At 37.5% G+C, this 22,842-nt stretch overlaps 2 protein-coding genes across 2 annotated transcripts in view; one reads left to right on the top strand and one right to left on the bottom strand.

Moving 5' to 3' along the window:
- Positions 1 to 3,501: 3,501 nt before the first annotated feature.
- LOC131430567 (pre-mRNA-splicing factor CWC25 homolog) lies at positions 3,502 to 5,473 on the bottom strand. Its single transcript, XM_058595635.1, has 3 exons — positions 5,341 to 5,473; positions 4,713 to 5,277; positions 3,502 to 4,653 (listed from the first exon to the last, which is right to left on the bottom strand). Exons 1-3 carry the CDS (start codon positions 5,356 to 5,358, stop codon positions 3,545 to 3,547), a joined length of 1,692 nt encoding a protein of 563 aa, XP_058451618.1. The 5' UTR covers positions 5,359 to 5,473; the 3' UTR covers positions 3,502 to 3,544.
- Positions 5,474 to 14,669: 9,196 nt separating this feature from the next.
- LOC131430565 (BRCA2-interacting transcriptional repressor EMSY) overlaps positions 14,670 to 22,842 on the top strand; it is a 30,742-nt gene continuing 22,569 nt past the window's right edge. The window contains exons 1-2 of the mRNA XM_058595631.1: positions 14,670 to 15,040; positions 15,110 to 15,284. Coding sequence (XP_058451614.1) covers positions 14,980 to 15,040; positions 15,110 to 15,284 — 236 coding nt within the window. The 5' untranslated portion in view covers positions 14,670 to 14,979. The remainder of the gene's footprint in view (positions 15,041 to 15,109; positions 15,285 to 22,842) is intronic.

Genomic DNA, 22,842 nt, shown 5'->3' with positions numbered 1-22,842 from the left:
GGCCTGAAAGAGCGTCTGTTTGGATTTTAAAAATTGAAAGGGCAAATTGAAAACACGTCTTATTTAAAAAAACACGTGCATAAAATTAGAAGCTGCAAATTGAGTAACAATTACAAAATTTGCACATTTTCGTATTTCTTAAAAAAAACATGAACTACTATTTCGTATTTCTTAAAAAAAACATGATCTATAAAAAAAATAAACTATCTTAAAAATCATCGATCATTGAAGATTACTGAAATACCTTCAATGCTATACCGATGACAATCAACTAACCTGTTCAGAACTGATTTTATAGACAACAACGAAAATTAAGTTCTGACTTATTGTATACTCTTGGAACTAAATCGATCGATTGTTTATGAAACGACATGTGTCAACTTCAATCTGAGAATTAAACTATTAATATTGCTAAGCAACATTTAAAACGAATCTCAATTTACAGGTCAACATATAGTTTTGAAAGTGAACCGAAGCCATCGAGGGTTCGTATACTTCATCTTGAGTATATTTTGGTCTTAACTTTGACCACAGATAACAGATATACAGGCTCACACATGAACTGGGTGTAAAATTTGCTCAATCAGCGTGACGAACACTTACAGATGTCACCACGATCGACACGAGGCGCCACCACGATTTGGGCACAGACTAACAGACATGACAGTATGAGTAAATTCATATAAAAATAATTTTTCGTGATGCACTAGTTCCACCTATATTGTACCGCGCGAACTATTTACTATCTGTACACCCCTTGTGTTATGTAAAAATTTTTTTTACTAGTTGGTTTCCCCTCGTTTGTCAACACCGATCAGCTGTTAAGTTTGTGTATTTGCCAAATCGGTAGTAACGAAATTGTGCGCAATATGCTTGAATTTCATGTTTAAAACTTGAGTAATGAGCATTATTTTTCGTAACTTTCAAAAAGGGCATATCGCACGATATGCCCTAATCACATGTTAGTACCGAAATGACGACTGGAGCTAAATTTTTTCACACTTTGCAGTGAAAAATCAAGGAATGCACATTTCCAAAATAGAAAAGCGTAATCAATGAATGAAAAGTGGTATTTATTTGGGAAGTCCAAAAACCTTTTAAATTGATTTTTAATTTCAACCAAAACCAAAAAAAAATTACCGAACCGTCCGTTAGTTAACACCACTGAATTTACTGAATTTTCGGTAGTTGTTTGACAGGTCAACAAAATTTCCATTACCGAACGCTCAGCAGTCAATTGAATTACCGAACAGTCAGCTGTTAAAAAATTCGGTAAAATATTACCGAAATTTTCTAAGTGTGTACGGCTTTCTATGTACATGATTTTTTTTTGCTCCACAGTTAGTTTAAATTGTTCTAATTGAACTACTATTGCAACTCAGTAATTAAACCTAAACCACTAAACTTATACCACTTCAAATAAAATTAAACAAAATTAATTTCGAACAGGGTAAAACGATAAAAAAACAGTGCTAATCTATTTAGTAGCGTAATGGTACCTTTCTCATTGCCGTTTATACGAGAAATCGAAGTTCCACTTTGATTTTTTAACCATTTGATTCGGATCCGGAAACCGGGGACCGGTCTCGTCGGAGTCGATTCGCTTGGCCACTTATAAAGTGTATAAAACTCGGAAAAGTTTTGAGTCCTTTTTAATGCGGTTGAACACTCATTACCCTATAATTCTAAAACTGGAAAGGGACCTCTATGTCTGGAACATTCGGAACAGGGATGCAGAGATCAGGGGTGGAATCATGTAAGGTGATTATCACCAAGTGATTATCACTTTTGAAAATTTGGAATCATGTAAGGTGATAATCACCAAGTTCTGTCACCACTGCTGAGAGGCTAACATCACTATCAAACATTGGCATTACGTAAGGTGATAGTCACCACGATTTAATCACCTTCATGTCAAAATGGAGGTGATAGCAATTTAGTTATCACTTTCAGTAGTGATTTGATTTTTTGAGAAGTGGCTTTATAAATTATTGTCCGTTAGGTGAATTTCAAGCCACTGATATAAACAACCTACCAATATTGGTCGGAGAGGATAATTTTTTAATAAAATTCGTACTGATATTGTGTCAGAATTAAATACCAAAATGAAAAGTAACTTAGTTTATATAGTTTAAAGAATTCATAGAATGAACGGTAATATTTATCAATTAAATCAATTCATTTATGTTATAATTATTATTTGAAGGAATATCATTGGGGTATTCGTAAAGTCAAAAATAAATTGCTTTCTGGAAAAGTGATAAGTTTATGAATGTAGACATCTCCTGTTGCAAATAACGTAACATAAAAAAATCTATGCTAACATTTTCAGTAGAATTAGATGGCCGTGACTTAGTAAGCGACATATCAGTCTCGTTCAACTGAACGAGTAAAAAAGATTAAACTGCGTTCTTAATTTTCTTCTTGTGAGTTGAACTAAATAAGGCAATATTTTTGGACAATTAGTTGCTGCTAATCATAGTGGATATTCGTAGTACCGGTGGGTAAAATTTCCAAAATGGAGGTAGCATTTGAAAGCTCTGTGAAATGCCATGTAAAGTGAATGAAAACTATACAAGAAATTATTTAACGGATCTTCCTCATTCGAGAGGAATGCCATCCGTTGTGAAACATCAAGAAGATCTAACAATTCGTGTCATTTCAAAGCTAGCAAATTTAACCCAAAATATTGACTGTGACATTGATTTCCATTGAAAAATAAACATCGGCGCTAAATTAAATCAATAAGTGATTTTTTTTTTTTGTTTGTGCGCAGGTAATTTTTTTCAACGTTACTCTTCGATCCATACAAATCATCATTGATAAACATGACTCGAATTAATGAAAAAAATTGAAAACTAAAGGAATAAAACTTTAGATTTTAAAATATTATATGGGTATACGCCACATTCATATTTTACTGCTGAAAAATTTACGTTTCTTGACAGGTGATAAATGGAGTGAAGTTGGCTCAATCACCGGTGATGGTGATAGTAAAAGTGATCACCTTCGATGATTCCAAACATTCTGGTGATCACCTCGTTATCACCAAGAGGTGATAGTCATTTATCACCTTACATGATTCCACCCCAGTATAGCCGAAGTTGGTTTGTTTGGTCAATATTCAACGGGTTAAGAAAATTAGAAGGATATACTATTAATATTTAAGGAATTAGTTTCGTTTTTACAATGTTTTTTCCTGTATCTCTGGAACCGAAAGTTAGATCCAAATAAAATTAAATAGTTGGTATGAAACCAATCGAGTGCATATTTGCATTACGTAATAAACACACAAACTCAAACGAACTTTGCTTTCGGGCATTGGTGAAAAAGTTGGTTTTCGAAGGGATACATGAGAAAAGCGGAAAGGAAATTAGCCTTCGGTTTCGGTTTAGATTGTAATACATTATATAACTTAATTTGGAAAGGCATTTGTCATAACGGAACGTTTGACGAAACGCCGCAAATCGGGGCATGTTTTCCAAGCATACGAAGCATCAGTTTATTTTTCCTCACATGAAGTTTATTGCAAACAGAAAACTTTTTATCTTCTAGCGAAATTAGCGTTCATTGCGCCACCTGTTCGCTGTATGTTGTTACGATTCGACTTGATTCGCTTTTCGACCGTTTCATTACTAACCGCGTGCTTGAATTGCTTCGTCAGGAAATCCTTATCGTATTTTTTCTCCGTATCTTTCTGTTCCTGCATGCGATCTTCATTCTCGTAACGTCGAACATTTTTCTGTCGCTCGTTGTCCCTCCACTCGGCATTCTGCAGCATTGCCTTCCGTCTGGCTTCGATTTCCTCCTCGGTCAGAGGTTTCTTTTTCTCCGGACGACTCCAGGATGGCTTCTGACTCGACTGATGTGCTCGTATTTCGTCCCGTTTGTAAAGGCGAACTTCATCTCGTTTTTTAAGCTCTAGTTTTTTGCCAGATGCTGATACAAGCCCAAAATTTCGACTGATCGGTGGTCTTCCTTCGTCATCGGACTCGTCATTACGACGCGGTTCCTGCGGAGAAGATTCAGAGCTCGAGCTTGACGAGGCAGTTTGCGGAGGTTTGCGGTTTCGATCTTTGGATTGGTCGCTTCTAAGTGCTGAAGAATATTTGCGATCACGACTATGCGAACGACGATGGTCTCTTTTTGTATCATCTTGATTCTTGTGATACCTGTCATAGGTCTTCGAATGTCGCATCATTTCAGTACTTTGGTTACAAGTCTTTGATGAACCAGAATACCTATCCTTTGATCTCGAACGTCTTCCTCGATCCCTTCGATTGTACCGGGAGTTTGAATCCGATTCTAAGCTTTGTTCACGACGCTTTGATGGTCCCGAATATTTATTCCTTGAGTCTGAACGTCTTCTTTCACGTTTCCGGTTATCCCGGGAGTCAGATTCAGAATCTGCAGAGCTACTACTACTTCGATTTCTTTTTTTCTTCTTCGATTTTTTATGTTTTGCCAATTTATTCAGCTCTTTAGACAACTTTTGATATTTCATATTAAGCAGTTTGTCTAAGCTTACATCTTCACTCTGCTCTGCTCCTATAACCGTTTGTACTTTTTTATATTTTTCTGCCAAAATTTTGTCCAAGTCTTTATCCTCATCTGAGTCGGTCCCATTAGATTTTCTCTGTTTTTTCGACTTTTCTGAAAATAGTAAACCGTTAATATTTACTCATAAAAACCTGTTCACAAAAAAAACTCACTCTTTTTACTCTTCTTCTCTGCTCTGTCCTGTATGCTCCGATCACTTTTTAGCAGCCTGTGCAATTCCTTGAGCTTTACTGGATTCTCTAGAATCTTTTGACGGCTCTCAACCTCTTTCTGTTTGATGGCCATCAGCGGATCTTCCATCAATTTTCGTGCCATATCAACTTGTTCCATACCCTCCAAACCCTTATACTGTCTGATCGAGAACGGAATGCACTCGTGTTCCACATGATTTTTTGGTTGACTGATTCCTACACTTGGACCAGCCTTTTCCTGAGCATCTAGCTGTTCGAAGGTTTTATCGACTGTGCGCCCCAGCAGGTATTCTTCTCGGTTAACCTGTGGACCCTTGTACATCCATTCAAGCTTTCGATCTCCATCGGTGTCTTCTATCAATCCAGATTTTTTGGCGATACTTTTCAGTTCCTCTCGGTTTCGCTCCTCATTTATCTCATGTTGCAACTCAGCAAGTTTGCGCTTTTCCGCAGCATCTGCCTGTTCAGCCTTCCAGACGCGTTCCTGATTTTTGAATGTATTCGGATGCCAAGACTTTTTTGTATTCTGAAAATACGAGTCAACGTTAAACCCATTTTTTACCAAGGACACTATTGACTATTTATTTACCAAGTCTCCACCTCCCATTTTATCAACTAACTTCAAATAACTGAACGACTAAACAAATAAATGAACAAACAAATTTTTTTAGTTCTAATAACAGTAAATAAAATATTATGCTGTCAAAACGATAACCCCTGCGACTGAACGTTTGTCAATATGCCAGGTTCACGATTTACTATGTACTGGTGGCCACCCGCGCTGTGACTGTGATTGGGGGATCAAGGAAAAACTCGAATATATCAGAATCATATACCATGTTCACATTAGCGCTGATAGCACTTGATATACCGTGATGATATGCGTAATGAGGTTTCTATGCCCGGTGAAAAATGAACGGTGACTCTAGTGAAAAATGGGTGGCCAATACGTTTCCTGATGAAAACAAAACAATATGTAAGAACGCCTCACACGTGGCATCAGGCGACTATCACCGGCATGGAACGGTTACGGAACAACAACAGTAATTGTAAGCTTCTTATGGAGGCACACAACGTCAACGAACATTTTTACGTCCAGTACGTGAGTAATATCCGGCTAAATAAAATCATTAAATTATTGTTGACTTCGACCGAATTTGATTAATTGTCTGAATCGTGTTTAATGCTGGCGTTTCCTGATGAAAACAAACCAATCTCTTTTGAAACTTGTGGTTGTAAGTGAGCTGTCAGAAAACCTAATTACATCGAAGTATTCACGTATGATCGAAATGCTGTCGTTTGATAATCAAGTTGTCATATTGAATGTTCTCATTAGAAATACGATTAATAATATTACCTTTCTCTATTAAAATTGAATCAATAATTGAAGTCTTGCATTTAATTGTCTCCGAACGCCAGTATTCGTCGAAAAATTTGAAATTATAATGATCGTTTATTGCAGAAATGCCAGGTAAAAATATCAAATATCTTCAGACTGGGTTGCAAAAGTCTGTATATCCCCATTTGTTTCGAATCTTCAAGCAAAATCTGAAAACTATCATCATCGCTTAGTTCAAAGCGCGCACTCGAGCAGCACAGCGATCGCAATAGGGTTGGTTGGATTCTTCAATCGGTAATCTAACGTTGTGATTCACAACTATAGGCGTAGGTGTGCGAGAATGATGATTGCAAGTTTATGTGTCAAAATTCAAAGGAAAACAAATTTCCACTTGTAAAATCATTTATAGATATATTTGTGTAAGAAAAAACATGTTCTACATACAAAACAATATTATTGTGCCAATAAAAACGTCCAACCGACGACACAACCTGCCACTCGTCTATCAAAACTGTATCGCAAATTTAACTACCCCCCAGTAACTCGTAATGTCAAAATTGAATCGTTCGAAAAATATTAAAAACTGGCAACTAAGAATAAACAACTCTACTTCTAATAACAGCTACCTACACCGTAGAAACTGGTGTTTATTATCAAACCAAATTATTTTTGTCGAAATTTGAAGAATAGTTTTGTTGAGATAAACCATGAACGTTCAACAGACAAAATAAAATGATTTAATGTTTGAATAATAGTTCGTAAAACCTGGAGAATGAGGACAATACTGAGAGAAAAGGTAGTGATGATCGTAGACTAACATCGTCTGTTGATTATTGGGATGCCACGACTGAACCGAACTAGAAAATTCGAAGATAAGAAGTTATTGCATGTTCTTCATATGCTTCGGATATTTAAAAATATGTACATAAGCACCGGAGAACACTTATGTTTGAAGATTTCAAAGCGCTCTCTTTGAAAATGACATATTGGATATACTGGACATATTTATAATTTTAAATTATGATTGTTTCATAAGCAACGAGAGCAATCATCGAAAAACTTTACAGAAGATAGCATATGAGCACATTGGGATCAATTATTTGTATATTTATATAGTTTCTAAAAATATATGAAAAAAATGTAGTTGAAAATTCGTTGCAGTTCAAGGGTAGCATCGTTTGCCTTTGTTATCATGATTCAAATAAAACATTCTCAGTTAATCGAAAACTGAGTAGAACGCATAACTAACTTCGTTTTAATTAATATAACATTTTATATCCTCAATATTACTAATATTTGATTCACATGTTGAGCATACACAATGCCAAGGATTGGCGAGTTTGATAACAGTTCCTTTACTGCGTGATCTCATTCATTTAGGAAATTTCTTTTTCCAGTTTTCTATAAAAGCAATATTTCGTTAGCTACGAAATGAAATTTCACGATTTTCGATTCATCAGGCGTGCCAATACCTTTGAAAATACCTGTTGAATCAAATATTTTGTATTTGGTTGTAGTATCTCGATTGTCCGATTTCATGACCAGTATTGTATTTCTTTAAATCCTCCGTTGCAATTTTTTTTTCTTCGTCTAACACTTCTAGTACCGGTAATATCGAACCTGAAATCGAAAATGTTCTTCAGCAAATAAGATTTGGGCTTCGTTATCCAGCTAGGTTTTTGTCTTGACCTAATTCATCCTAAGCCATACAGAAACAATTTGTTAAACTGAGCCTGTATTCCCGAATATAGTATCCCGCTGAATATATAACTTTTCCATTTGTTTATGTTTATTTGCACTATTGGGATACCATGGTAACAAGCTCGTAACAACCACAACAGTGTTGCTCAAGAAGATTATTTTCATCATTATCAAGGGGTCGCTATATTTGTGGTAACTGGTGGTAAATCGCTAACGGACACTTTTTATTCCAATTTTTCTTCTGAGTATCTGGTCGTGTCGTCGGTCCAACTTTGCTTTTGTAAGGCTTCAAAAAATTATAAATCCAACAAGAAAAACTTTTAAAATAAATGTTAAAGTTAACAGTTGAAAATTTTTCTGATTTATAAACAATTGAATTTAACGATGGGTAGATTACTCTCTGGTGAGTGCTTTGTGATTTGCTTGTAGTCTAATAATTATTGATACGTTATTATTTTTAGCTTCTCTCATAAACTAAATTCATGCGACTTGCTACCAGAATGGTTGACAATGTGTGGCGCACTGATAACACACACATATATAAGATTCTGTTCCAAACAATGAAAAATTTTAGTTCCGATCTCAACATGTGAGAAAATGTTATTACAATAGTGTTATTCGTTGTGTATATTATGAAATGTCACTTGTAGGACGCGCAAACTTAATCAAATATGCGATACTATGATGGAAAACAGCTCAACTGACCCGAAACAAACTCCGGATCTCGATATTGATCAACATATCATCTTATATGAATTATATTTCGTGCGGAAACCTTATTCTTCGAAATATTTTTTTTCTAGGTTGGTATGACTGTTAGAAGATCCTCTCAGCTTGGAGCGAAATAAATCTTCAGTTCATCCAACATATAACGCCAATTGTATAGATGCGAAGTGTTACCAAATACAAATAATAATACCCCTAAGTCCCTTATAAACGAATCGCCAATGTTTGGTTCACAGCATGAACAAGTAAGCCTAGCAAATATCTCCCTTTCGTTGCGATAGTGTGAAAATGTGAAAGGAGATCGTTTCTGGCAACGCTTTATGCTAGTTGCTACGGTGCAAAACAAACTTATTTGTTTATCGTTGCTCTAATAAACACTATTATTGCGTTTACATCAAATTGTATGGGATATCAAGTGATATCGCACATGATATCATCGGATATCAAGTATATTAGTATATCACTTGATATCAGCGTTAATGTGAACATACTATAAGCAAATACAAATAATGGATGCGATGACTAAAAGCTTAGCTTGTGAGCTAGGGCCGAAGAAAATTCGAATCTTACCGTTATCTTGACCAGCATGGGTCACGAGAACTATAATGGTTCGGCTGAAATCCATTCACTGATCGCAAAAATACCATTCGCTCGTTTCGGTAAAGTTCAAGATTGTTGCCCGTCGAAGGCGACCCCAATTGCAAATAAATCCATTTTCATGTTTTTATAAAATCGGTTTATTTCATATTTCATGATGTTCAAACTCGATTACGAGACAAAAAACGTATATTTTGATTTCGTCTTAAAAGTAGCATTTCAAAAGAGGGGTCGAGTATGAAAATTTAATGTGCTGACGATCGTGTGATTCCTACTGAACAATAATATAAATGCAATTGAGTATGAATGAAAAAATGATGATAAGTATATCACTTAGGTCGTCAAAATTGATGAGCTTAGAGTACACAAAACAGCCCTGGTAAGTCACTTCGTATTATCACTAATAGAAATTATAATATTGGGTACGCGGCAGGGCTTGCATATTGAAGCAACGAATATGAACGAAAGGGTTTCACTATCTGTGCTATTCACACACATTCGTATGTCAGGTAGAATTCACAGCGCAACCCAAGCCAGGAGAGCTGCTTCGTTCGTTCATTAGTTCATGAATATGCCCGCTTGCTGAGACCTATGCTTCATGAGGTTAGCATTTGATGAATGGTTCTCATATTGTAGATGCCTATGAGAAAACTAGTTTCATAACTTTTAGTTCCGATGAATATTAATTTAAAGAACATTGCTTTTAGTGTTTCTAGGATATGTACACAGTGTAAACTGCCAAGAAACAAATGGATCGTTTTGAAATGGGCTCAAATGCAGAATTTCTGCTATAAAATGTTTAAAGTCTGTTTGAAATGTGATCAAATTGCGAACATTATGTTAAAAATGATTTCTGTAAACCTACTTTTTAAAAATAAACCGTAAACATTGCCTATATGACGTTGCTTCGCGTCTTGTAGCACACCGTGAGGCATGGTCTTCTTTCTCGTACAATACTAACGAGAGTGAACCCTTCATTTCATTACATTGTCATGGATTGCTTAGTTCATGTGTTAACTGAGAATGAGAGCACAGACAATTTACTTGGCAAGGGGAATTGGTCTGCTCAGTAGCATATACTCTCACGCATCCAGTTTCTCTCTAATATAGGTCTCTCATTCAGCTATGTCAAGCAAAGTGTTCACAGCAGATATTTTTTGTTGCTTCGTTCGTTTGAGGATTCACAATACAAGCCCTGGTACGCGGTCCGCATTTGGCTGACGCTGGCAGATGATCTCAACGGGAAACGACTCCAGTGGCTGAAGTGTGCAAGTCTCCTTCATTGCGGACGCCGGTAGAGACGATTCCATCAAATCACGCTTTGCACGATCGCGATTCTTGCGTTAAATTAATTAGAGCCGTCTAGGTGACTGAAACTGCATACAAAAAGTTTCCAATGAATTATAAGCGAAATTAAATGCTCTTGTATTTCAGAAATACTTACCATAGATACATCACGAGATTTTATTAATCCGAAATGACGAGTTCAAATTGAACCGTTGAGAATGTGGCCCGTCACACTGTTGTATCGCACTCCCTGCAGGGTACAACTTAGTGAAATGTTCCACTTTTTGGCGCATCAAATTATCGATTCGCTTCGAAACCAAATCTGTTTCCGTCTTTTTCATCATAATAAACAGTAACTATGACGAATTGATTTCTACCCTTCAGCGTTGCTAGTTGTATGGAAAATTCGTTAAAGTACATTGTCACTCTGACAGTGTATCATGACAATGTACTGCACGATGCAAAATGTGTCCTTGAAAATTTGTCGGAGTACTCCGTATTATAATTTGTATTTGGTGTTACTATTTTGGCGCGCATGATGTATGTACTTGTCTAAGGGCGTAATGATCGCAAAAACGATCCAACGATTACAGATGATCGAACTTTGGGTATTTGTATCCGAAACCCGAATGTTTGCTGGATTCGGGTCGTTTATGGGTGACGATTTGTTCATTTTAAATGGGTACGGGTACAAAACTTTATTTTTTTCCGAGTACGGGTCAAGTTTGGAAGAAATTTTTATTCTCTGGTCAGGGCGGATACGGGAAAAAATTTTATATTTTCGATCGGGTACGGTTTGAGAAAGTAAAGAAATGAAACCTTACACGATTCACACAATATATCAACTAACGACAATGATTTTAGATATTCTGAAGTGTGAAGATACGTGCTAGTTTTATTCGTATTCACGTTATCTAGTTATGTCTCTATCATTATTCATCCACTTTTTTGACTGAATTACTTCAGAGTCTAGAGTAACTTTTCCTTTGGCTGTAGTTCTTCGGTTGCAGTATGACCGCGGATTAACAGACAGGAACCTCAAATTAGATTATTTTATCCTGACTTTCAACATTCCGAATATACCGATAGCAAATACAAATTATAATACGGAATACTTAGACAAATTTTCAAGGACACATTTTGCATCGTGCGGTACACTGTCATGGTACACTGTCAGAGTGACAATGTACTTTAACGAGTTTTCTATAAAACTAGCAACACTGAAGGGTAAGAACAAGTTCACCATAGTTACTGTTTATTGTAGTGAAAAATAAACTTGAACTATGTTGTTGTGTATGAGATATGGTGAGAATTTTAATTGTATGCATTCCTATTATTAACGTTCTGTTACTTGCAGGGTTTAAGAGTTTATTTACCTATAGATCAGTTTTGGAGAGCACTTTTGGAAACACACTGAAATGTTACTTAAGAAAAACTATCATGGGAACCGACAAATGCAAAACTGATTTCCTAGCACAGATTAATCAGACGCTAGCAATGTTCTTAAAACGGGCAGAATGGTTATGTAATTCTCAAGCGAATCATTGTCTCCAATAATATTCACATCCGTTTTGAAACCAATTTATAAGAATCAAATGCCTATTGATTTTTCTGCAAGTGACTATTACAATAATCTCAAAACGTACACATTTGGCATATTATCACTTTATTTACCCGTAGTTAGCAGTTCAATGGAAATCGTTCAAATGCTAGGCTGACTCACGGATTCGTCATTCCTCGCCGGCAGACCAACGGAATCGGTCTCCAAAGTGATATGGAATGTTCTCAATCCAACTGCATGTTCCACTGTCTAGTCTGTTTTGGTTGCCGCTAGCTCAACATTTGGTTGCGATCGCCATATTTAAGGCTATTCATGAAAGTGTACCGGGATATGATCGGTTGGAAATGACCGATTGATATATATGCGAATGAGGTAACGAAAATTGGTGGCTGTATTATTAAGTCACAGTCATCTTAGCAATTCGACTCCGACAGTTTACTTAGATGATCTGATTCGTGATTTCAATTCGAGAATGGGTACAAATCTTCCACATTTGAGATATGAACAAATTCTGACGCAAATTCTGAAGTTGAAGGACTTTTTAATTAAGTTCGATGCGAGGATTTGCATTGTTTGTATGGCTTCATCAAGATAAACTAGTCACGGTCAAGAATAAGGAAGGATTTGAAATCACCGGTTTAATCAAGAGCATTAATGAGTACTGATATTTGCTTGTGGAAGTGGACAAACACGTGAAGCCGATTTGAATTCATCCTGATGGAAACAGTTTCGATATGATGAAAAAAGGTTGATAATTCCAAAAAACTGATCAAGTTTAGATTTGATACTGTAATCTACTATTGTAAATCATTTGTTGACGTTCTAAATTTTTTAAAATCGATTAATTTCTAGGAATACAACAACTAATATTCAAAAATAATATTTTTATTTGCAGTATAATTGCAATTATTCCATATCGGATTTTGTTTTTTGTCCACCTTGGCTTTTCAGAAATTTGCTCCTTGGCTTTTCGGAAATTGCTCAGTATTATATGTTAGAATGTCTCGGCACTGTTCACCGAATCGTTATGGTAGCCATCCGTTCTTCTCATTGCAAATCACTCCCGTGAGAGGAGTAGGAATTTTTCCAACATCTGCTGAATGCGGGGAATCTTTACGTCATAATACTAATAGAAAATAATTCAATTAATAAGTTTATCCATCGTGAGAGAAAAACTGCTGTGTCTGCCACCGTTCGGGATATAATCAATTTGTCTGGGTCACGCATAGATGAGTGACTATTGGGAAAACGCATACACAGCTTGCATTTGTTTCTCTTTTAACTTTTATTTTATCGTGTAGAGCGCTAATCGCTGTTTCCGTGGTTCGTATACGAATCGTACCCATGTTCCACATCAAGGCCCGTTTATGAAATAAAGTCCCATCACTGCCAAAATATATCGCAATTCTTCATCCATCGATTAGCTGGAGTATACCTTTGAATTTGTTGCAATACAGCAACGGAAAACATAAACAAATAAACTTGTTTTGCGCCGTAGCAACTAGCATAAAGCGTTGCCAGAAACGATCTTCTTCCACATTTTCAAACTATCGCAATGAAAGGGAGTAATTTGCTAGGCTTACTTGTTCAGGCTGTGAACCAAACATTGCCGGTTCGTTTGTATGGGACTTAGGGGTATTATTATTTGTATTTGCCGATAGTTCGGCGTCACGACCTGACACTTATTGCTCACAACAGTCTCACAAATGTACATGCTCTTCAGTAACTCGTAATGTTACAATAAAGTCGTTTGAAACTTGCTTTTAAGATGTTGTATTTATAAAAAAAGTTACAGTAACCTTAGTTACGCATTCTACAATAGTGGAGCACAAAAATTTAACTAAATAAAATGATGACGCATTGCAAAATCTGCAAAACAGGTGGCTTAGTATAAGTTATCCCGAGAAACGTGAAAATTGGACATGTTGGTAGGGTAATGGAGGTATTTCAGGCACTCTAGTATAATTTGGCCCAGCCAACGACATCATATTAACCAGATATCCAGCTCTCACATTTCCCGAACAAATCATTGGCAACATCCTTTTTTGCGAACATGGCGCCCTCAGGCGAGTCCGCATCGAACCTCGTACATAGAAGTAGGGGAGAAAAATGTCAAATTCCTTTACGCCAAAATACCAGCACTGCGCACCTATACAATTGACATGATATGTTGAATGTGATGCCGTGGTTCAGCCTACACCATGCTGGATGTACTGAAAAGGGTGTACGTCGTATCTCAGAATTTTAAAGTTATTCCATTTTATATCACACTAAGTAAGAAGGTGTACTTCATTTTAATTATGACCAACAATATGAGCGCTGGACTAAAACATATTAGAAGGGTCAAATTACTTCCGTTACCCCGAATCTACTTGATGAATGTTTACTAAGTAATGACATCTAAATTTGCATGGAGAACTCATCATTATTACCCTTACACGATCATTGAAAATGACATTGTTTTTTAGTAATGACACCTTTAATGATCGTATACGGGCCACTTGAAAAAATACTTGAAAAAGATGAACGAGTATCGTAGAACATGTTTACCGTGTAGATGGGTTAACTTTTTGAAAACATTACCCCCTCGTTCATCTGTTTTGAAGCGATGCCGATTTGTTGCGATCGCGTTTGAATTCATCGCGGCGTCGCGTCAAATAAAGCGAAGCCCTGGGGTTGCCAGCGCTGAGTGGATGCAGCTCACCATCAAAATTTTGACGTCTCATAAACAGAAAAATGGAAGAGGACATATTATGCGAATGTAGGATTTTTGTATAATATTCTTTTCTTATTTTAAGATTAGAGCCGTATTAGATTGATTAGTTTACTGGACCAAGTGCATCATAATCGAATAGGTAATGTGAAGAGACCCTGTTAGAGGTTGAAGTGATCCTGGCTGCTTATGAAAAAAGACTACCGAAGAAGCGCCAGAGGTTTTATGGACAAAGTTTGACTTTTGCGAGGCAAAACGCTAGATAAAGTTTTCGTGCAAAATTTTCCTACATTAACCGCTCGAAATGTGGCCCATGAAACTCGACATGACCCGGGACGAGTGCCGCGGTGTTCTCCGTCGACTTGGTGAGTACGAATTCTGCGATCCGATTGGCGCACTTCACCAATTTTTCGTTTTTCATTTCCAACATGCAGAGTTGGAATCGTACTCGAATGTTGTAAGTACGTTCCGTGCGCAGGGAGCGCTGTGCAAGGAAAAAGCGCGAGTTTTAGAGGATCTCCGTAAGGTACTGCACATATCGCAGGACAGACACAAGGCGGAAGCCCGACGGGTGGCCAATGACGAAAAACTGAATACGGTGGCTGAAACGTAAGTAGATTTTTTTTGTACACGTCCTTTTTGGCGTAATAATTACTGGGCATAAATTCCTAAATGAGTGTCCAATACTGTGATTAATGATTGCCATATAGTTCCGAAAAAAAAACAAATTGTGATAAGATGTTCAAATGCTTTACTTCGAGTTTGAATGGTTTTCGATTTTAGACTCCCTATCACAAGTTTTAACATACTTTTGTTTTCATTAGGAGTGGGTTCATTATTTTTGCAACATAATGTAATATGTGACAGATATTCTAATCTATAGTAAGACAAATAGTTACACAAGACAATGTTATTGTAAATATTCAATATTGTCAGTTTTTAATCAACAGGTTATCACATTATTAATAGAATTTCGAGTATTGCCAAAAACATGGACTTGTGTAAGGGTCAAATATACCACCGATAACTCGTTTTGAAGAAGTCCTAAGACATGAGTCTCCGTTCATGGTGGCGTATGCTTTGTATAAATATCATCAAGATATTCTAAGTCTGGATTTTCGCCTGAGAATGATACCACTCTTTAATTCTACAGGAATCAGTTATTACCGAAAACGTCAATAAAATGCAACGAATATAACAATGATTATGAATTTACGAAACCTGAGTTGAGTTTGTGTCGAATAACGGCTATAGCAACAAGCATTAAAATCGAATGTGACTCTATTTTCAGATCAATGACGAACAACCTGCACTGAAACGAAATTTAATGAATAAATCATAATACTAGCAAATTCAGTTACCTTTGGATGCAAACCACTTTCTAATTGCTGTTAAAGCGTCTGTTTGGAGTGAGTTTCGACCCTAAGTTGCAACGTAATTGTACTGAAATTCTAGTCAGTTTTGAACCTGAGTCGCTTTTGGGTTCGCTCACACCCTAGTTGCGAATGTAACTCAGTTTTGAAAGAATTGTTTGTTTGTTTGAAGGAATTACGTACGATACAGACGGGTCCGTAGATGCAATTTTTTACAGTTTAATAACTTTTAAAATCACTGTTAAACTTTTCTAAACTGATTAATCCCGTGGAATCCTCTTAAACACATCTAATTTCACACAATCTCTCCTTCATTTTTCCAAACCCGCTAAATCTTGTTTGAGTTTGAATAAAATTCAGTGATTTGCCACTTAATACAACTCCTTATGGAGGGATGCCGTTTTGAAGCAAGCTTATGATGTCTAATACTGTAGCAGGGACTGAAAGGAATTTCGATCGATTTTATTCAACTTAGATTTAAATTAAAGGTCTTGTAGTCCCATAGCGTGCTATTCAATTTCATCTGGATCCGACTTTCGGTACTGGAGCTACGGGGTAAAATGTACAAAATGAACTAAAGTGCACTCGGTTTTCTCAAATACCGCTCATCTATCATTTTCACAAGCTTAAATTCAAATGAAAGGTATTACAATCTATTTTGCGGTTAATTTTAACTTTTGATTAAAATCTGACACTTGAGTGGTTAACTAAAACTGCGGCCCATTTTAAATTTTGACGGATGGAAAGTTATTTAGGTTTGTTTTGTACTGGAAATAATTTAAACTAAAGAATTGATATTAGAATTTTCTTTGCAAGATTTTTTTCAGTGTCGGAAAATAACCATCGATCTGTCAAAAATAACCGTACTCTCGAGCAGGGTTATTTTTGACAACATCAAAATAACCGATCGAATTAAAATTAACCACGAAATGTTTCACAGTCTAAGTATAAAAATTTCATTTTCAGGAGCATGTTTTTATACATGACACGGAAAAATCAAGCTAAATACATTCGAATATCCGCATAATTCTTCAATTAGGCAGGTACGGTGATTTATGACCAAATATGTTGATTTTGAGTATACCGGATCGTCTTTTCTGGTTCCGGAAGTAGTGGAAAAGTGCTCATGTGCTCCAAACCGGAAATCACTACAATTTCTTAGAAACGGCTAAACCGATTTTTGCAAACTTAAATTAAAAAGAAAAGTATTATGTTTTATAAGTTAATGTAGAATTTGATCCAGACTCGGGTTCCGGAAATACAGGGTAGTGTGTAAATTTCAACCTGTCATATAGAACGATAATTCAAATTCCAAAAAATCCTAAATTCGGTTCAAAACTTTCAAATTAAAAGGTTATGCTAGTTGCTGGCCAAACGAACAGGCAAACGATTTCGGCTATGCCGGTTCCCAGCTCCCGGTTCTGAAAGTAACGGAAACAGTAGTCTTCATTTTTTCATTTCTCACAAACAGCTAAGTCGGCTGTCACTAACTTAGACTCAAATGAAAGGGTAAACGTCTTTAAAAAAATATATTACTTTTGACATTTGTTCGAATCTCACTTCCGGTACCGGAACAACAGGGTGAGATGTGTTTAAAATTTTGAACCGTCATTTAGAGCGAAAATACAAAAAAAAAACGATGAAATTTCTATTAACTTAGGTTAAATCTGTTTAAAATTGAAAAAGTTATGCTCATGTATATGCCCAAACAAACTTTGCTTCTACAACCGTTACACAGAAAATAATGAAACAAAATTAAATTCTCATCAAGTATCAATGTTTTGTATTTTTTTAAATTTGTTTAATTTATGTACCAATATGGCTGCGCAACGCGCATCATTATCGAACGTGACTTGCGCACTATTTAAAAAAAACTGTATTAATCCAATATATGCAATACAGCCTTTCACATATAACTCATGTTTTCATTAATGTTACTAAGGGATTCCTCAAAAAACATTTCTTTGAATTCCGAGTCAAATTTCGGACGATTTTTCCGAGTGTACACACCAAGAGCCATCTTAGTTCTGCCCAAATACAGACCCCAAGGCTTTTTCAGCGTCACAAATTGTGAATAAAATGTTTTCTTCATTTCTCGTCAAAAGCATCGAATACTTAAAAATGGAAGCTTCGAAAAAGTTTGCGTCGTTACTAACGCATGCAATTACGACGGGTAACGCTCACACGCAATGCAAAAATGAAAGTACTAGTATGGATGTCGTTTCGAAATATACAGTGTGAAAAGAAAAAAAAAATACATTGTAATGAATATGCATGAATATTCATGCATTCAGAATCTTCTCTGGTATTTTCAAACAGGATAAACGTCCATACCTGGATCGGCCAGAGTCGTTCGACACGTTTTAAAGAGACATGGCACTTCGGTGCTAAAAAGAAAGTATTTTGCAATTAGCATTAACTTTACGTCTGCCTAGCGGTTCAAGTTGAATTGTTTAACAGAAACAGAGATACCAGGTAATAAATCTCTGTATTTCGACTGACAAAACCTGGTGCCAAATTTCAAAGTCGCGGATTTTCGAAGTTACGCGGTTTTCTTGTTTTGTCTTAGAACCTAATAAAAACAAATTTCAAAGAACGCAGAATAGTTTCCAATTTTCATCTAATACATTGAGGTCTCTTTTTGCACATTTCGTAAAATTTCGTACCGCGTAAATCCCGAATTTTTTTTAAAGCCAACTCCTGATATTTTTTAGATTACACCAGATCTCGACTTTTCATGCATTTGGATGACATTTGGCATCAAAAAAAATTTCGATTTCGGAAAGGCTAGGCGGTTTTTTTACGCGGTATGAAATTTTACGAATAGTGCAAAAAGAGACCTCAATGTATTAGATGAAAATTGGAAACTATTCTGCGTTCTTTAAAATTTGTTTTTATTAGGTTCTGATGGATGCAACATCCAAAATCCTAATTATATAAGACTATCAAAAAATTACCGGGTTGTGTAAAAGATACCACCGATTGCGATGAAATTAAAATACAGTAGTAACGAAATTATCCATTAATACAATTTCGAATGGTCAAGATTCTAGGTTCCAGATATAAGGTACAATATTTTTCACTGGATAATTTCACTGATTTGAAAACCCACTCTAGTTTAAATGTTTATTATTTCGGATATTTTCTTGGTGTGCTGTAATATTTGACATTGGACTTATTATTATGTCTTTTATTCATTCCAAATTTTAACCTGTATTTGTCGTGCACAGTTTCAGTTCAGCGAGCCAATATTATTCGTATTCATTTGAACCCGGTTATGTCTCTGACATTACCCACCCGCCTTTTTTGTGTAACTTCTGTCAAGGGTCCATTTCACATAAATTCGTCAGGTTTATCGGGTTTCCAGATTTGGATAGTCGATAACCCAATAAACTTATTTTAATTTTAGCGGTATTCAGTTTTCGATTCGGAATGAACTCAAATATTTAATTGACTTTACGATTTTCTCAAAGATGTCTACACTGATTTTCAAACAGTTTGAATGAAATGTAAACTATACAGCTTCTGAGGTGGATTTAAGTGACTTCGGCTACACCGATTTCGGTATCGAATCGTTTCTCAAAAAAGTCCAAATTGAATTTCAAAACCAAAAATTCAAATTAAAGGATTTATGGTCCCATACAAAATTAATGAATTTTATCCAATTCTGGAATTACAGGGTGATGAGTTTTTGAAATTCATATCGATATAGAAGATGACAATCCAAAAAAGCTTCAAAGTGGGACTCAAAACTATTGCAATTTATTCGTCATATTAATTTATGGTCATACGAATCGTTTTCGGTTATGCTGGTTTCTGAATACCGGTTCTGGTAGTACCGTAAATAACCGTAAACTCTAAAGTAGAACTTATTTCGACATCTCATGGAATGTTCAATCGGTTATTACACGTTTAGATTTAAATTCGATCCGATTTGCAGTTTTGACATTACAGGGTGATGAGCGAATAGAACTTCAAATTGTCACTTGAACCGACGCTCATTAAAATAATGTCATGAGAACTAAAACTTACTTACTTAATTACTTGTGTGTCCTGCGCACCGGCAGTGGTGCAAAGGGCCAACGAGAAAGATTTCCACCCTGCTCGATTGTTTGCCTTCGCCTTGACCTGGGCCCAGGTCAAATTTTGATCGACTCGTTTAAATTCCTTGTTCAGGCTCCGCCGCCATGAACCCCTGGGTCTACCTCTGCTGCGATGTCCAGCTGAACTCCAGTCCAGCGTTAGCTCGCAGATTTCGTTTCCGCTCTTTCGAAGTGAGTGTCTGACCCACCGCTACTTACGTTCCCGAATTTCAGTCAATATCGGCTTCTGATGACAACGACGATGGAGCTCGGCATTCGACATCCAGTTGTCAGGCCACCAAACACGAATTATGTACCGCAGCTTTAGCGTGCTTTCAGCTGATATACCCCAGGTTTCGCTGGCGTACAACAGTACAGCTTTCACGTTTGTGTTGGAAATTCGGATCTTCGTGCGTAGACGAATCTGATTTGATCTCCAGATTTTTCGTAGACTCGCAAAGGCAGACCTTGCCTTCTTAATCCGTGCGCTTATGTCGCTCTTGGTCCCATGGTCTGACGCTATCTGACTGCCAAGATATTGAAAGCTTTCAACTTTATCCACTACCTGACCAGCTACCGTAAAGTTGGATGGATTGGCCGCGTTGACATCCAACGATTTAGTCTTGCTGACGTTGATGTTGAGACCCGCCGCTGAGGAGCGTTCGACGAGATCGTTGAGCTTACTCTGCATGTCAGAGCGCCGTTGCGATACTAGAACAACGTCATCTGCCAAATCGAGGTCGTTGAGATGCTCCATAGTGATAGGCTGCCAAAGCAGCCCACGGTTTTGTACACGGTCAATGGCACCAACCATTATCTCGTCTATCACGATGAGGAACAGTAGCGATGATAGAATACATCCTTGCCACACTCCAGCGACTACCCGAATAGGGTCAGACAAGGCTCCATTATGCAGTACTCTACACTTGAAAGCCTCATACTGCGCTTCGATGAGGTTGACGATTTTATCTGGGATTCCCTTGCGCCTTAGAGCGCCCCACAGGTTTTCGTGATTGAGTCGGTCGAAGGCTGTTTTCGTATCCAATGAAGACCAAGTAAAGGGACTTTTGAAATTCATTGACCTGCTCCAGAATAATACGGAGCGTGACAATATGGTCCACACAGGATCTTCCGGCACGGAATCCTGCCTGCTGCCGTCGGAGAGTCACATCGATCTTCTCCTGTATCCGGTTGAGGATAACCTTACACAGAACTTTGAGAACAATACACAGTAACATGATACCTCTCCAATTGTCGCATACAGTTGAGTCCCCCTTCTTCGGGACTTTCACTAAGATGCCCTGCACCCAGTCGACCGGGAATGTCGCGGTGTCCCAGATATTCCGAAATAGTTGATGCAACATTTGAGCAGATAGCATGGGGTCAGCTTTGAGCATCTCCGCTGATATGCGATCGATCCCAGGAGCCTTACTGGATTTCATGCTTTGGATGGCGGCTTTGATCTGCGGTAAAGATTGCGCCTTGGAGCTGACACGAGAGATTCGTCGCACCCTTGGCGGCTCATGCCGAGATGTTGATGGCTGGTTAAAGAAGTTGTTCGAAGTGTTCAAACCAACGTTTTAACTGGTCAGGAGGGGAGGTTCGGTTAGCAGCTGACCAGTCGCGTCCTTCACTGGCACCCTTGTATTAATCCTTGCTCCACTAAGGCGTCGTGAGATATCATAGAGAAGACGGATATCGCCGGTTGTTGCGGCTTTCTCACCATCATCGGCCAGGGAGTCCACCCAGGCTCGCTTATCCCGCCTACAGGAGCCCTTTACTTCCTTTGAGAGGGCCGAATACTTTTGGCGGGCTTGGCGTTTCGCTTCTCTGGTTCTCGCTCGCTCTTTTGCAGGCTTTTACGTTTCTCCGTTCCCCGATTTTCCGCCAGGTATCATCCGTGGTCTACTCCTTCCTTCGGGCGCGCAGTTCACCCAGGATGTTTTGGCAGGTCTCTGTAAAGTAAATTCTTGAACGCCGTCAACTGTTCCTCTACGCTACCACCTTCAGGAATACCCGCAGCTCTGGTCTCCAGTTCTGAGAACTAAAACATCGAAGAATATTCATGCAAAAAACACATGCGGATGATAAAAAAGGTTTCATCTCACTGCTAGGTGGATTAAGCACGTTTTGCCTTTCTCTATAGAAAGGTATTAGAATTGCTGGAAAAACCGACTTTCGAACGGAGCCTCGGAGACCCATAGTGTTATATACCATTCGACTCAGCTCGACGAGATCGGAAAATGTCTGTGTGTATGTGTGTGTGTGTGTGTGTGTGTGTGTGTGTGTGTGTGTGTGTGTGTGTGTGTGTGTGTGTGTGTGTGTGTGTATGTGTGTGTGTGCACTTTTCGAAGATATTTGAACGCGCTCAATTTTCTCAGAGATGGCTGAACCGATTTGAACAAACTTGGGCTCGTTTGAAAGCTACTGTCGGGCCATTGATCAAGTTCGAAGATCAAATGGCTGTGACTTTTGGTTCCAGATATATGATGGTATAAGTGACGTAACCGACAAAACACGTTGATTTTTACCGCTCTTATATATATAAGGGTGCCAAAATTTTGGGATCAACTCTATTTTCGTTAAGTTCTAGTGCTCAAAAGTTTAAGCACCTCGAAAAAAGCCTTCATGCAAAATTTGAGCTAAATCGGACATGCGTAAGGGGTGCTGCCCGGTGTTAAGGGTTTGACAATTATCGATCTTGAAAAAGCA

This window comes from Malaya genurostris, chromosome 2 (genome assembly GCF_030247185.1).
Source record: "Malaya genurostris strain Urasoe2022 chromosome 2, Malgen_1.1, whole genome shotgun sequence".
NCBI lineage: Eukaryota > Metazoa > Arthropoda > Insecta > Diptera > Culicidae > Malaya > Malaya genurostris.
This window is presented reverse-complemented; position numbering and strand designations above follow the sequence as displayed.

Bases quoted from the DNA above. Each gene is read 5' to 3' on its own strand.
- LOC131430567 (XM_058595635.1), bottom strand. The intron at 4,654-4,712 runs GTGAGTTTTTTT...TACTATTTTCAG, and splicing joins AGAGAAGAAGAGTAAAAAGA to AAAAGTCGAAAAAACAGAGA.